The sequence below is a fragment of the Kogia breviceps genome, chromosome 8, assembly GCF_026419965.1.
Source record: "Kogia breviceps isolate mKogBre1 chromosome 8, mKogBre1 haplotype 1, whole genome shotgun sequence".
Taxonomy (NCBI): Eukaryota; Metazoa; Chordata; class Mammalia; order Artiodactyla; family Physeteridae; genus Kogia; species Kogia breviceps.
Genome location: NC_081317.1, coordinates 17078576 through 17094150, shown reverse-complemented (window position 1 = coordinate 17094150; position 15575 = coordinate 17078576). Strand labels below are relative to the sequence as shown.

Genomic DNA, 15575 nt, shown 5'->3' with positions numbered 1-15575 from the left:
GAGTGAACGGGCAAGAAGAGTTACTGACTGCAGGAGGGAGAGGGGGTGGGAGATGGTAGAGCTGAAGGATCGTCAGCAACAGGAGACGGAGGGCGAGCTGCAGTTTCGCTCACGCCTGACGCTGATGGAATGCACGTTCGAATCTCTGAAAGGTTTCAACTTGAAGGTTCGTATATAGGGGACTTAAGTGTATTTATTTATTTGGCTGCACCGGGTCTCAGTTGCGGCACGTGCGATCTTCGATGCGGCATGCGGGATCTTTTTTAGTTGCGGCATGCGGGATCTTTTGGTCACAGCGTATGGGATCTAGTTCCCTGACCAGGGATTGAACCCAGGCACTCTGCATTGGGAGCTCGGAGTCTTAGCCCCTGGACCACCAGGGAAGTCCCTTCAACCACCTGTTCACCTCCAAAGACCATGAATCAAGCATTGCACACTGGTCCAATTACCTCCAGCAAATCCACTCACCTGAAATCCTTTTTGAGAACCGGCAGAGTATAACTGATAAAGAGAAGGATAAATAAATGCATGCATTGGGCTTCCCTGGTGGCGCAGTGGTTGGGAGTCTGCCTGCCGATGCAGGGGACACGGGTTCGTGCCCCGGTCCGGGAGGATCCCACGTGCCGCGGAGCAGCTGGGCCCGTGAGCCATGGCCACTGAGCCTGTGCGTCTGGAGCCTGTGCTCCGCAACAGGAGAGGCCACAACAGTGAGAGGCCCACGTAACGCAAAAATAAATAAATAAATACATACATGCATATATAACATATTGTGATTCACCCAAGTATATTTTTTAAATGAATTGTTCTGTCTGTCCTCGGACATAAGCGTTGTGGTTTGTGAATTCTGCCCTTCTTAAAAAACCATTCTCAACAATTATCTGGCTGCATAATGTTCCATCAAGTTGACGCATTGTAATTTACTTAGCCATTTCCCTATTGTTGGCCATTCAGGCTCATTCTAATTTTTCAATATTACAGATTATGCTACAATGAGTATCTTCAGGTTTAGAGTGTCATGGAAAAAATATGGTCATAATGTTGAGTAAAAAAAAAAAGCAAGCAAGTGAAATGTGTGTGTTGATTACAGTTACAATGAAGAGAAAATATATATGTAAATGAAGATGAGCAAAAATGAAATAAGCTCTTTGGTCTAGAAGGTTCTTGTTTGTTTCTATTTTTCTATTTTCCTCTAGGAGTACTATTACATGATTTTAGACTGGTGAAAAATGACAGAAACAATAAGCATGCCATCCCCAATGTTGCTGAAATATCTCAGTTCCCTGAGTGTTCTCACAGTGGAGAGATGAGCTTGGGATAGTCAGTGGTCTTGACTTTTTCCACAGACAGTAGCCAGAAGAGGAGCTTCTTAAAGGCTGGAACCACATCTTATTTTTTATTTCTGGCCATGCTGCATGGCCTGCAGGATCTTAGTTCCCCGTGGATTGACCCGTGCCCTCAGCAGTGAAAAGTGCAGAGTCTTAACCACTGGACTGTCAAGAAATTCCCTGGAACCATGTTTTATTAACCCCTGATTCCCAAAAAAGTCATACTGTTCCTGGAATGTACAATGTATGTCCAGTGAATAAAAGCATAGAATTTCAGAGCTGGAAGAGGCCTCAGATGTAATTTATTCAAATACCACACCTCAGCTGAATGGATGGAGAGCCAAAGAGACTTTCCCAATGTTCCCCAGCAACTGAGTGCAAGAACCAGAGTTGACCGCACTTCTTCCAAAATCTACTCTAATTAAAAGAGGCAGATGGTTAGTAAATTTGCTCAACGGGAGCCATGAAGGAAGAGTCCTTTTCCAGTCTGACACAGAATAGGTTTGACTCAGTGAACTTTAGTTACAGATCTCCCCTGAATCCCTATGTCCCACAGCCCCTAAGCTGTTCTCATGACCAGTGCCTCTGGGCTGTGGCATCTGCTTCCTCCCCATGGAGCACCAGGTGGTTTGACGGTACCTGTGATGCTGAGAGAAGGACATTTTCAACCCAGAATCCATGACTGAGCCGAACAACCTGGAACTCTTCAGTTTCCAGTCTACACTCTCTCCTAGGAGAGTCGGTTCCTCTTGTGCCTTCTTTACCATCCAGTGGGGGGGGGGTCTGAATTCTAAAACGACCCCCAAGATTCCCATGCCCTATATACCCTCTGTACATCCCCTCTTCTTGAATGTGTTTGGGTCTGTGAATATGATGGGATATCACTCTGTGATTAAATGATGTTATCTGAGAAAGGTGAAGGGATTTTTTTCAGATAAAATTAAGGTCCAGAAGCAGTTGACTTTGAGTTAATCATATAGGAGTTTACCCTGGATAGGTCTGGCCAAATCAAATGAGTCTTAAGAGAGACTGGGGCCTTGAAGAAAGACAGTCAAAGTGTAAGAGGTGCTCGCCAGCTGCCCTTGAGGAAGCCATGCTGTGAACTGCCACGGAGGGGGCTGTGAGAAGGGCCAGGGAGTAGCCTATAAGAACTGAGGATGGTCCTGGCTGACAGCAGCAACAGAGCAGGCATGTCAGTCATGCAGCTACAAGGAAACGCATTCTGCCAGCAACCACAACTGCTTGGAAGAGGGCCCTGAGCCTCAGCTGAGATCAAAGCCCCAGCCGACTCTTTGACTTGAGACCCTGAACAGAGAGCTTGGCAATGACATAACTGGACTTTTCAATGACAGACATACTGTGAGATAATAAATGTATGTTGTTTGGAGCCGCTAAGTTTGTGGCCATTTGTTAAGCAGAAACAGAAAATGAATGCACGGCCACGGAGTGCTGACTCTTACTCCCATTCGCCAGTCAGACCTCTCCTGGGCTCAGAGCTGGTTGGCAGTGTCTCCATCTGGATGGCCTACAGGCACCCCAAAGGCAGCAGCTCTATAGCTGAGCTCATCCCTCCCCCTCCTGAAGGCCTGCTGCCCCTCCCTTCCCTGGTGCTGTGCTTCTCTCCAGCCCCCCTGCCAGAATCCAACGCTCATCCTTCAGCAATGCTCACGGGTTGCCCTCATCACAGCCAATCAATCATCAGCTCTAACTGTATTTGATCATATCCCTAGCAGCCATCCTGTCCCGTGCTCTCCCAGAGGGCCCCCCTACTACCTCAACAGCCTCCTAACTGGTCTGTCCCCCTCCAGCTCTTCCTCCACTGTGGAGAGAGTGATCTTCTTAAAACAGCACAGGGTGATGCAACTCTCTTCTGCAAAAACCGTAATGCACTCCCCATTTCACATAGGTTCAAGTTCAAGCTCTCTCCTGCTCATGCGGAGATGTGTTTTCTTAGTACCCGGCCACCCCCCATTCATCCTTCAGATTTCAGCCTTACTGCTGGTTCCTCAAAGATGTCTTTCATGGGGAACCATGGGGTCTTGGCAACTGCAATAGGGTGACCCCATCTGAAAGGGCAAGTACTTGTGAGGCTAGAGCTCCTACATTTTCCAGAGAAAGCAGAAATCAAGATTTTTATCATATTTTTAAAATGTTGGATACGATAATTTTATCCAACACAGCATGCCTGTAGGGATGAATTTGGCCTCTGGGCCCCAGGTTTGCACCTTTTGCACATGGCCTGTCTCATAAGCGTACAGATGTGCAAATTCACGCACATCACAAAGGTGTCACGTAAGAAGCATTGCCTAGCTAAGCAATTGTGTTTTTCCAAATCATTCAGGTGTTGTCTCTTCACAAATTGCACTATTCCAACTCACAGGCTGCCACGATCCCTTCACACAAAACTGCCTTTTTTTTTTTTTTTTTAGGAAAAGATAAGATGGAAAGCATAGTGTGTTTTCATACACTGTTAGCTTAGAAGAAAGATATGCAGGGTTTGAAGTTGTGGGATAACCAGGGCAATTGCAATCTTAGATGTTACTTGGTCGAGCGTGCCAACATGCACGGCAGCATTACTCATCATAGCTCAAAGGTGGACACAGCTCAAACGTCCAACAGCTGATGAATCAATAAACAAAATGGGACATAGCCATACAACGGAATAATATTTGGCAATGAAATTGAATGATGTGGCACAGGTAGATGCTCCAACATGGATGAACCCTGAAAATATGATGCCGAGTGAAAGCCAATCCCCCACGATAGCACTGTATGATTCTATTTATATGAAAGGTATAGAATAAGCCAAGCTGTACAAACAGAAAGGAGATTAGTGGTTTCCAGGGGGTGGAGGGAAGGGGAACTCGGGAGGAATTGCTATCGGTACAGGGTTTCTTTTAGGGGAGACAAAAATGTTCTAAAATAAGATTGTGATGATGGTTGCGCAACCCTGTGAACGTAGCAAAAACCACTGAATTGTATGGTATGCAAATGATATCTCAAAAAGTTGTTTAAAGAAAAAAAAAAAAAAAAGATGACTCTCCCCGTGATATGAGTTTCCCCCCCGTATTTTCTTCAGCGGCACTTCTCACGGTCAGAAATGATGTATTTCTTTACGTGTTTGTCTGTGAGACCCTCTCTCCCTCCCCATTTCTCCCTGGCAAGACTAGAAGATTCATGAGGTCAGTCCCATGATTGGTCTATTTGCCACCCTATACCCGATCCTTAGCATATAGTCTCAACAGAATTAGATATCTAGTCAACATTAGTTGATTCAATGAGTGAACAGGTGAATGAGCTTGACAATCAAATTCTTTCCCGATCTGGGTCAATTCACCCTTCCCAGCCTTGTTCGGATTATCTTCCTTCATATACCTTGTATTCTAGTGACACAAGACTCTGCCGGATCATCACATACTTCCTATAAATTGGGATTCTCACCTCCATTTTTTAGAAAAGGAAATTGAAGCCTGGAAAGTAACTAAGAGTCAGGGCTACATAAGGTCATGCGTGCCAGCATCTCACAGGGCACTTGGCATGCCAGGTAGTTTCACCCCTTTATCTGGGAAAGAGTTTTGCAGGGGAGGCGAATCCTAGCCACCCCACAGGATTGTGAAGAAAAGGGATGACAGAGTGCTGATGCTTGGGTGGAAAGCAGAGAGTCACAATCCCTCAGTGTAAAGAAAAGGGGTGGGGGTGAGGGAATCTTGCTGAGCCTAGTTGAAAAACAAGAAAGCGAGAGAGACTGATTATTCCTTCTCGCTAGTGTAAGCAACTAAAAACGACATGTTTGCTTTATTGCCTTTGGTCGCCCATTTGATTCCTGACAGCCCTCTCCCTCCCTTGGATGCCGGGCTGTCAGGTGCTGAGCTGGTTGGCATTGCTAAGGAGGAGGAGAAAGAACAATTTAAGCAATATTTCAGGGACCATCACGAGCTCCGGGAGGGAGCTTTTGAAGTTGCTTGACTCTCTCCCTGCATTCAAGGAACCCTTGTCTGCCAAGACCGCTTGATGTTTGCAGGTTGGGGACAGGTAGTCTGGGAGGGACCTTTACGAGAGAAAAACAACAACAAAAAAGCCAATGCCTATTTCCTCTGAGGTTTGAGGGAAGAGAGAGAAGAGAGACATCAGACAGGAGTTTTTGAGTCTATAACAATTTCTGAATACGTAATTTTCTCTTCACTAACGTCTCATTAAATGGGGCCAAATGCAGGCGTAGATCAAAGCTAGGTTTCTGCATTTTACTGTTCCTTCAGTAAGAGAAATCCAAACTCCCAGTCTCATTTCTTCATGAGAGAAACTAGAATCTCTCTATAAACCCTGCAGGAGCTGCTGGAACATCCTGGAGGAAGGTATCTACCTACTGCACATAACAAATAGCTAATGACCAGGGCAAGAGTTATGATAAGAGAGAAGAAGTTAAAACCTGTAAGATTCTCCTAAGGGGCTGGTGCTGGGGTATGGTGACAACAGATTTTGGAAACAACGGGAATGGGGTTCAAGACTCAATCCTGCAACTTACTGATTCTATGACCTTGGAGAAGGTACTCTGCCGGGTTTTAGTTTCATTCTTTTGCATACAGAGACAAGGATAGTAATAGATCACACAGGACGACTGGTGACTATGCAATAGATCTGGCACAAAAGTGGCAATAAACAGTTGCTCTAAGTTATTACCCCTCTTAGAACTGGGAGTGGAGTTCCTGGCTTGGGAAAGGGGGATACACTCGGTGGGAGCCAATGCCAGAATAAGAACAGGGATGTACTGTTAGCTAATGTGTCAAGGGAACTGTAGAGTGGTTTTTCTCAACTCTGGTTGAAAATTACAACCTGAAAAGAATTTTATACCAGACCCCTGGGCAAGACATTCCCATATAATGGGTCTGAGATAAGTATTTGGAATTGGGTTGTTTTTCTTTTTTTTTTTTTTTTTTTTTTTTTTTTTAGTTTTCCAAGTGATTCTGAGGTTCAATGAGATCAGAGAACTGGCGAGCCTCTGAGAGCCCCTCTTACCACACAGCTGAGGACACCTGATCCACTGTTAGCTCTGACCTGACCCAAATTCTATGACTCATCGTTTCTTCAAGCGGGTAACACCAGTCTCCAACCTCCTACGCAGGCCCTAAATATCCAGCCTCCCCAGCTGACCTTGTCTTCCGTTTCTGAAAAGAGATCCTCTGTCTAAAGCCTCGGACTTAGTAGTTTGCTTTGTCCCAGGCCCAGTGCATCGTCCTCTGGGAAAGATTCTGGATTGCTCTATTTCTAGAAAAAAGCCCTTGCACTCTGGTTTGTAGCTTAATTCTTACTTCTTACTGACTGTTCTTCTCAGTGGTGTGCTAGTAAATATTTAACAATGGGCTCTGAGGAGGAAAGGGAAGCTTCCATTGCATTGTTTGCCAATTTGCATGGTGTAAATACTTCTAGCATGGTTGCTTATAAGCTACTATTGTGACATCACTCACAGCTGAGTTGGAGACGATGAACAAAACTGGCTCTCACAATTGGTATGGGTTGGCACCAGCACAGCACTGGAAGATCTCTTTGCCATATGTTTTCCTCCCTGACCAAATACCAGAACCCTGGGAGGGTTGGTCCACACGGATGCTGCCTTTTCCCCTCTACACTGAACTAACTTCTCAGTGTCTGAGCTAGTTCTGACCATCCCTGTTCCCAGTCCTAGCTCCTCCAGGGCTGATGCTCTCTGAAGGGTTACAGAGTTTGCACCAGGACATTCTCAGGGATCTGATCAGGCTTTTGTACCAGCAAGACATGGGTACCTACCTCCTGTCTCTTTAGTCTATATCTTATGCAGGTACTGTGGTACGCACTGCACATATATTATCTCAGTCATATAATGGTCTGACCAGATTTTGAAACCAAAGAGCTTAAGTCCAAATCTCAGCTCCCCTTACCTCATGGTAGTCTCAGGTAAGTGACCTAAGTCCCAGTTTCCTTCGTTGTAAAACAGAGGCGAAATAATCCCTTCCCATGGTATTATTTGGAATTCTATAAGATGGTGCACATAGAGAGCACAGACCAGTGCAAAGAGAGTTCAATAAATCAAACGTGGTTTTGTCTTTTCTTTTCCTCTTTCTCTCTCCTTTGTGTCTATCATTTCCATCATGACTTCTCAGACTGGTACTGCTGAGAACTTAGAGGGAGGGCATCAAGTTGTACCTCATTGATTGACAGCTAGGAAACTGAGGTCCAGAGCCTTGCTCAGTCCTCCTAACCAAAAAAGGGTACACCCAGGATTAGGACCCAAGTCTTCGGCCTTCCAGTAGTTTCATGACACTCTCTTGCTTGGCTCTTCCTCCCCCTGTCCCTGTCTCCCACCTTCCCTCACAAGTTCTCTCAGCACTCCCTCTCTCTGGCTTTCCACTCAGCCTAATCTGCCCCTGCTTTCCCTATGCCCATGTCCACACCCTAGGATAACGGATGAACCCAACCCTGAAAGCTCTAATGCTTTCACTTCTGGGGCTACCATCTAACCCTTTGTTTTAAGCACCAGTCATGCTGTCCTCAGTAGGAATCCCTTTTGGGTAGGCACAGCAGGCCAGTTGGGCAAAAGAAGTTGAGAGAAATAAGGACCCTGGAGCCTTGCTTCTCTGCCCTAACCACGTCCCCCATACCCACCCCACATCGGTCCCACGTCCCCTCCACAGCCTGGGCTTTGGGTCACTCTTTCCCGGTTACTCTAGCTACAAAGGCTTAGAGGATGATTGAACACCAATCAATCTGTCTTCAGTGTTTACTCTTTTCTGAGTAGCAGGTCCTAGGGGTGTGCCCTGCAGTCTGGCAGAGGGTAGCCTGCAGATGTACCCGTGAAAGAGGCTGACCTCAGCAAGGGACAAGATGGCAAAGGTGAAAACCATATCACAATGTCCCCAAGAGGACGGGCCCACCAAGTTTATGTTCTTACCTAAAATGCCATTTTTTTTTTTTTCCCCTAGAAGCAAGACCAATTTGCAGACCAGCAAACTGGAAAAAGGCCATGGAGGCATGCCTGGCCCAGACACTGATTTGCTGTACTTAACTGGTTACCACTTAGTGAACATTGATCACATGGCAGGCACGCTCCACAAAGCATGTCCTTCGCATACATTCCCTCCTTTAATCCCTGCAACAAGCCTAAGGAAGAGTAAAGGGCTAACACCAGGCTCATCCTTCTTTACCCAGGGGAAATTGAGGCTCAGAGAAGGAAAGCGCCTTTGCCCTAAGTCATGCAGCTAGGAAAGAGCAGAGCAAGGATCTGGACCCCTGGGTGCTGATTTCGAAACCTGTAATCAACCTAGAAGGACTACTGTTTACCTCCTGTTTTAGTCTGGAAATAATCTCAAATTTATGGAAAAGCTGTAAGGATAAGAAGAGTACAGAGAAGAGCCATGCATCCTTTGCCCAGATTCACCTATTGTCAACCTTTTGCCCCATTTGCTTTGTCCTTTGAAGAGATGACACTTTAGCCTTGGGAAAAATGCTTCCCTTCTCTGAGCCTTGCTTTTTTGTGTGTGCATAAAGTGGACAACTGGATGGATTATCTTTAGGGCTGACAGAAATGCTGTGGCTCGATGAGAAATGTTGGATAAAGAATGGGATGGGTGTTCCAATGGTCAAGTCATGGCTCCTGCTTATCTCCCCAGCCCATCTGCCATTATTCCCAAAGCTATAGCCTTGGGCTCTACCTAGCTTCTGGGATCTCTCCCATCCACACCCTCAGAACACCTTGTACTTCTGCCCTCATATATGGCAGGTACTGTTCTGTTGACGTTCAGCTTTCGCCCCACTCCATCCCCATTTCCTGGAGTCTCTGCTCCATCCAGGCATTCTCAGATTAAATTTCAGAACAGTCTCCTTTCCTCACGCCCCAAAGGCCTCCTTTTCTGCAGATACGGCTTGAACTTTCCCTCACCTGTCCACTTCCTCTAAAACATGATTAAACCTTGCGTGCATGCGTGCGTGCGTGCGTGCGTGTGTGTGTGTGTGTGTGTGTGTGTGTTGGCGGGGGAGAATCAAAACGAAAAAAAAAAATTCACACATCCATACAAAGTTTTGCTTAAACTCAAGAGTTCTTATTACTACAGAAAATCTCAGCTTAAGAACTATCACATTAAAACAAAAAACTAAAACAAAAAATAATAAGCAAAGCCAAGGGGCATTCATACCCTGGTTCTCTTTGCTGGGGAACTAATCAGCAAAGATTAGAGGAAAGTGCATGGGATTGGGAATCAGATAACCTGAGTTTCTAGAGCTGGCTGAGCAACCAACAGAGGTCCAGAGAGTGAGAGAGACTCGCCCAAGGCCGCACAGCCACCCGCGCAGAGCTGGGCTGGGAGGCTGATGCTGGGTGCTGGCACTGGCGGAATCAGCAGCAGCTGCACGCAGTGCTCTGTCTCCTGCTCAGCCCTGTGCCTGTGGCTGGACACGCCACCTGCAGTTCTCATCTGGACCTTCAGTTATACACGAGCTTATCCTGATCTGCATCGCTTCTCTGTGTGAGCTGCGTTCCCCCCGCAAGGAGGTTTTATAACCACCTTGAGGCTGCGGGGCCCGGGCCCCGTTTCGCACATTGCCCAGCACCATTCCCTAAATGTACGTTAGATTAAAATGAGCTTCCGACTTGATGACATGACAGGTAAATATCCTTGTTTCACAGATAGGAAAACTGAGGCCCCAAGAGGGCACGTGCTAGCCAAGGGTCTCTGAGTGTGTTGGTGGTGGGACTACAGACTTCACTCCACATCTCTGGACTGTGAGTCCAGAGTCTTCTGTTGTGTGCGGGGTCATCTCTAGTTAATAGCGGTGGGATTCTGCCAAGTGGGAACCTACCATATCCAGCTACTTCAACAGTTAGTTCTGTCAAATACCATGAGAATTGGCACACCCCAGACAAATGATGGAGTAGATGGGTATTCACTTGACCAAACATAAAACTCTTTGCTTCACAAAAAACTCCTTTCAGGGCTTCCCTGGTGGCGCAGTGGTTGGGAGTCCGCCTGCCGATGCAGGGGACACGGGTTCGTGCCCCGGTCCGGGAAGATCTCACGTGCCGCGGAGCGGCTGGGCCCGTTAGCCGTGGCCGCTGAGTCTTCGTGTCCAGAGCCTGTGCTCCGCAACGGGAGAGGCCACAACAGTGAGAGGCCCGCATAACGCAAAAAAAAAACCAAAACAACTCCTTTCAGCAGCAAGACCATGTATGCCCTGAGATCAGATTCATTTCACAAAGCATTGTGAGATTTCACTCCTGCTTCCTGGATCAGTCCTACAGGTGACCTGTACGATATGGACGGTTTAGAGCATGGGTCATCCAATTGTGAGCCGCCAGTGAAATCTGGACCAGCATCTGCTTTTGGAAATAAAGTTTGATTAGGACACGTTATGTTCATTCCTTTACGTGTTGTCTGTGTCAGCTTTCAAGGTAAGATGGCAGAGTTGAGTAGTTCCAATCGTGACTGTAAGGTCTATAAAGCTGAAAATGTTTACTAATCAACCATTTACAGAGAAAGGTTGCTGATTTCTGATTCGGGAAAGCCCACCAGACGCACATGTCTCTCGGTCTCTGTTCCTCAGTCCCTTTGTCTTTCTTCCTCTCCGCCCACGCACCATATTGATGACTACAGTTTGCTTTGGGATGGGGTTCTACCTGGCCATAGCAGACACCTTTGCATAACAGTCCCATTTCCCTGCCAAGGATCCTGAGGCTCAGGGAAGCAAGGGCTGACTTTCAGACTATATCATAAATCTCTTTTCCAGTAGGCCCTATTGCCAAAACTGAGATTTCAGCTGATTTACTGTGGGGTGCAGACTGTTTTCCAGGGAAGGGAAGTGTCAGGAGCAAAGAACAAAAAGTTTTGAGCACCTTTGGGTGAGTCCCATAACCTTACAGCTCTAGACTTGCCAGCTCTGTGCGGTAGTTATCAATAGCTCGATTTTATACAGAGAGAAGTACCCAGAGGTGAAAAGTCCATCCATGGCCACACAAAGCAGATGAGGTGAAGTCAGAATTCACAGCCGGGACTGGCTGACTCCAATGCCACTTCTATTTCTCTCATGGGACAGGCTAAAGAGAGAGAGCTAGAGAGGGAAAACCTGTGAGGTGTCTATTTTCTCCTCCCACTCCATGTCCTCTCTCTACCATCAGCCTTGGGTGCATCCTCCTCTGCCAGAGAACCTCCCAGATTTGTTACATCCCTTCAAGTTGCACTTGCTCCAACCATGCTTGAAGAACTCAGGCAGAACTGGCTTTCAACATCAGTACTCAGGCCCTCCTCCAACTACCAGGCACAGTCTGCCCTGGTGGCTTGAGGTGAAAGAGGCAGGCCTGAGGACTCAGTGCTACTCACCAGGAGCGGAAAAGAGAACGGGAAAGGAGAGGAGACCTTTTTTTTTTTTTTTTCCAGTAAGTGGGAATGGAGCGAGAGAAAACAAGAGGGGCCAGATAGAAAACCACCATTCACCCCGAGCGTTCGTAATAATCCAGACACTGGGCTAGGAATTTACTTCATTCATTCGTTAATCCTTCACCTGTTCAAATATATGAACGTATAGTTGAACCAAAAATATGGACCCATCCCTGTGTTCGGTGCAGGGGTGGAAAGCTGGATACAAGTGACAATGGATGTACCTATTCTCGTGAACTTCCAGTTCAGTGGAGGGTACAAACATTGCCCAGAGAACGTATCGGTAAATGTAAAATTCCAGAGGTGAAGTCTGCAGAGGGAAGAGCACAGGAGCTGGTGTAGAATGAAACAAGGAAATTCGACAGTAGGATGGCTCAGCTAAGACATGCCATTTAAATGGAGACGTCAGAGTGAGGAGGAGGGAGTTGGAGAGGGCGAGGGAAGTGTTCTGGGAGAGAATGTTTGTGAAGTTTCTGGTGGGACAGACGGGGAAGTGCTGGAGAAGAGAGCTGGGTAGCAGGAGCCCCGGAGAGACTTGCAGGGCCAGACCACTCAGGGGATTGTAGGTGTGGCAAGAACTTCACATTCTCTCCCAAATGCAAAAGGACAGACGGACGGATTAAAGCTTCTAAGCAGAGAAGAAGCAACAATGATCCTTATTTACATTATTAAAATGATCACTCTGGCTGCAGGGTTGAAAATGGGTTGGAAACAGTAAGTGAGAATACTGAGAAGGTGATTATAACAGTTTTTAAGCAAAGGATGCAGGAGACAGGCATTAGGATGCTGGCCGTGGAGAAAGGGAAAACTTGTTGGCAGGAGTTGTAGTTAAACGGGAGATGCTCTACAGTCGATCCTTAGTAGTTATCTACTGTACAGCACAGGGAACTCTACTGAATACTCTGTAATGGTCTATATGGGAAAAAACCTAAACAAGAGGGGATATATGTATTTGTATAACAGATTCACTTTGCCGTACACGTGAAACTAACACAACACTGTAAATCAATTATACTCCAATACAAATTTTTTAAAAAATAAATTAATTAATTTTAAAAAACTAATAAACAAACAAACAAAAAAACAGGACATGCTCATGTTTCCACCAATCCCCACCATTACCCTGAGGGGGAGGTATTGCTACCCCATCTTAAACATGGGACTGTTAGGATTACTGCTTCAGTTCTGTGGATGAACAGTGGCAGAGCCAAGTTTGGGCCCCGGTCATTGTCTAGCTTCAACTTCCAGGAAGCCCTTCCAGAGTCCTGTTTATTGGAACCAAGTGGAGAACTCTCTGTCTGGTCTCTGTGTCAGGTAAATAAAATTTCCTGAGCAAACGCTAGTTTTATCCCATAGACCCTGTGCATTTTACTGCTGTATGTTTCCTTTTGCACTTTGGTTGCTAAGAATCTCTGAGTTAAGCTGTCAGCTCCTTCTAAGAACTACACAACACAGCATGGCACGGATTACCGTGCATATATCTAAACTGAATTTGAATTATTTTCCTTACTCCGAGTTTCCTTTCAAGCCGATTCTCTATTGTGATGGATTTTTTAAAAACTGCATAAACTTAAATCCTTTGAGGAATGGGGTAAGACAGAAAGCAAATAGAGACTGGGTATTCAGGGTATCAGACGCCAAGTTCAATGTGAACTAGATAGGGACCAGGCTGAAGAAGATTTAGGGTTTGCTGTGAAGCACAAAAGCTGCTTCCCAGATTTTCCCCCAAACCCTGGTTCTGGAACCTTCTCAAGGACTCTGTTACCTTTGCTGCGGCGACGGCTTCGGTACTGCTCCGTGTAGAATGTCAACTGCGTTTCATCGTCTGCCTCTGAACCCGACGTCCCCTTGGTTCTCCCAAAGCTGATTCCCCCTGTGCAAAAATCACAAGCCATCAGTCATCACAGGCCTCCAGAAGCTTGTTAAATCCCTCATCCACATCCCGAAGATCAGCAACCCCATCCCCAGAATCCTTCCTGTAAACCCCAAGTGACCCAGGAGTCGGCATGATTTACAGAAGGCGTTCAGGCTCTGCCAGGACTCGGACCTGGGTTCTAACCACGGCTTGGCAGCCTTGGGGCTGTGTGACCTTGAGGAGATGCTTCACCTTTCTGAGCCCTGGGTTCTTTCTTTCTAAAAATAGAGGAAAAGCTGTTAACCTTGTGGGGTTGCTTTGAAGATTAAAGGAGATATGATACTTAAATACCTGGTCCGGGGTGGGTACCAGATAATTGATAGGTACATCGTTGCTTAGAATGATGAAACTATCTCTGAGAAAACATTCCAGGTGACTTAATTTCACACACACACACATTTCAGTCAAGTGCTTCCTCTATGCCAGGCCCAGAGCCAGACACAGGACAAGCAAAGATAGATACCACCCGGTCCTTGACAGCCAGGGGATCGTAAGCTAGTCATGGGGACAAACGGGATGCTAAGGAGCCTTTAATTTAATTCATGGCCATGTTTTCCACACAATGAGACACCGGGAATATGGGAGAGAGCAATCCATCCCAACACGGAGGGAGGAAGGGAGATTTTAGGTCAGGGCTGGAAGGATGGATGGGAGGCTTCAGTGGTAGAAAATGGAGTTGGGAGGAGAGGTAAGAGCTGGAGCATCCCTGGGGAGCGGGGTGTGGGCAGGAGGAGGCACCAGAGCAGAGTGCTGACTGGGAAGGATCTGTTGGAGCCACCCAGGAAAAGTCCCCGAGTGTCACACTGAGGACTGGGGGCTTAATTTTGGATGTCACGGAAGGTTCTGAAGCAAGAGAATCAGTTCAGCAGCTGTGCATGCCAGGAAGGACATGACGGTGGCTCACAGACCTCAGAATGGGTGCCAGGGAGGGAGCACAGCCAGGAGTCTCAGGGATCACCAGGTAAGAGGAGATGGGGGTCTAGGTGAGGCCAGGGGTGGTGAGGATGGAGAGGAAGAGACGAGTGCAAGGGATACTTCAGAGAGAAACTCAGAGGGACGTGGAGGGGGAGAAAGGCGATGCATTCATATGCTAGGAATGGTTGATTACAAAACCGATAAAGGACAAAAGGCTAGAAGGAAATACACTACATTACTAATAACGGTTCATTCTTCAGGGAGAAATATGGGTAATTTTTATTTTGTCTGTGCTCTATTTATTTATTTATTTTTAGTCCAGGATGTGGAAAGAGAGGGCTTAAAGGACTGGTGAACTCTTTACCCTAGAGAGGAAATGGTGATGGGAGAGCCTCAGAGCATGTTGGGTGGGAAACAAGAGGGAGTTTGGTTTAGGAAACTGTTTAGTGAATGGAGCTTCAGACACCTACATCGACAGACTACATCTGGGAGGAGACTCAGGGAACTGGTAAACATGGTTGCCCTGGGTGGAGACGTAAGTGGCTGAAGGATGGCGCTTCAGGAAGACTACTTCTCCCTGTAAATGTTTTATATCTTTTGGATCAGGCACTGTGCAAACCTATTACCTATTCCAAAAATTCCACCTGAAGAAAAGAAAAATAGACGCTAGAGGAAAATGTTGTTCAATTTGTGAAAGGCTTTTCTTTGTCATTTCCCCTGGTGGGGCATTTGAAATGATGTTCAGGCCACAAAAATCCCACTCTTAGACATGCTTTCTATGACAGTTATTACACATTCATTCATTCCAGCAACACATGTAGCAAGCTACTATGTATCTAGAAGATGTCTACACGTTATCACGTACAATCCTCATTGTGATATACTCGTAAGGAAGGTGTAATTCACATACAAGACAATAATATAAAGACACACATAGGCAAAGTTACTTGCCCAAAGTCACACAACTGCTGAGTAGGAGAGTTATGACTCAGGGCTACACTGTCCAGCTCCAAGTTTGGGCTC

The 15575-nt window shown here is 46.4% G+C and overlaps 1 protein-coding gene across 5 annotated transcripts in view; it reads right to left on the bottom strand.

Moving 5' to 3' along the window:
• The window catches only part of ASTN2 (astrotactin 2), a 911658-nt gene that overhangs the window by 570126 nt on the left and 325957 nt on the right, over positions 1 to 15575 (bottom strand). For all 5 annotated transcript variants that reach the window (XM_059071227.2, XM_067040875.1, XM_067040874.1 and 2 more), the window contains one exon: positions 13488 to 13595. In XM_059071227.2, coding sequence (XP_058927210.1) covers positions 13488 to 13595 — 108 coding nt within the window. The remainder of the gene's footprint in view (positions 1 to 13487; positions 13596 to 15575) is intronic.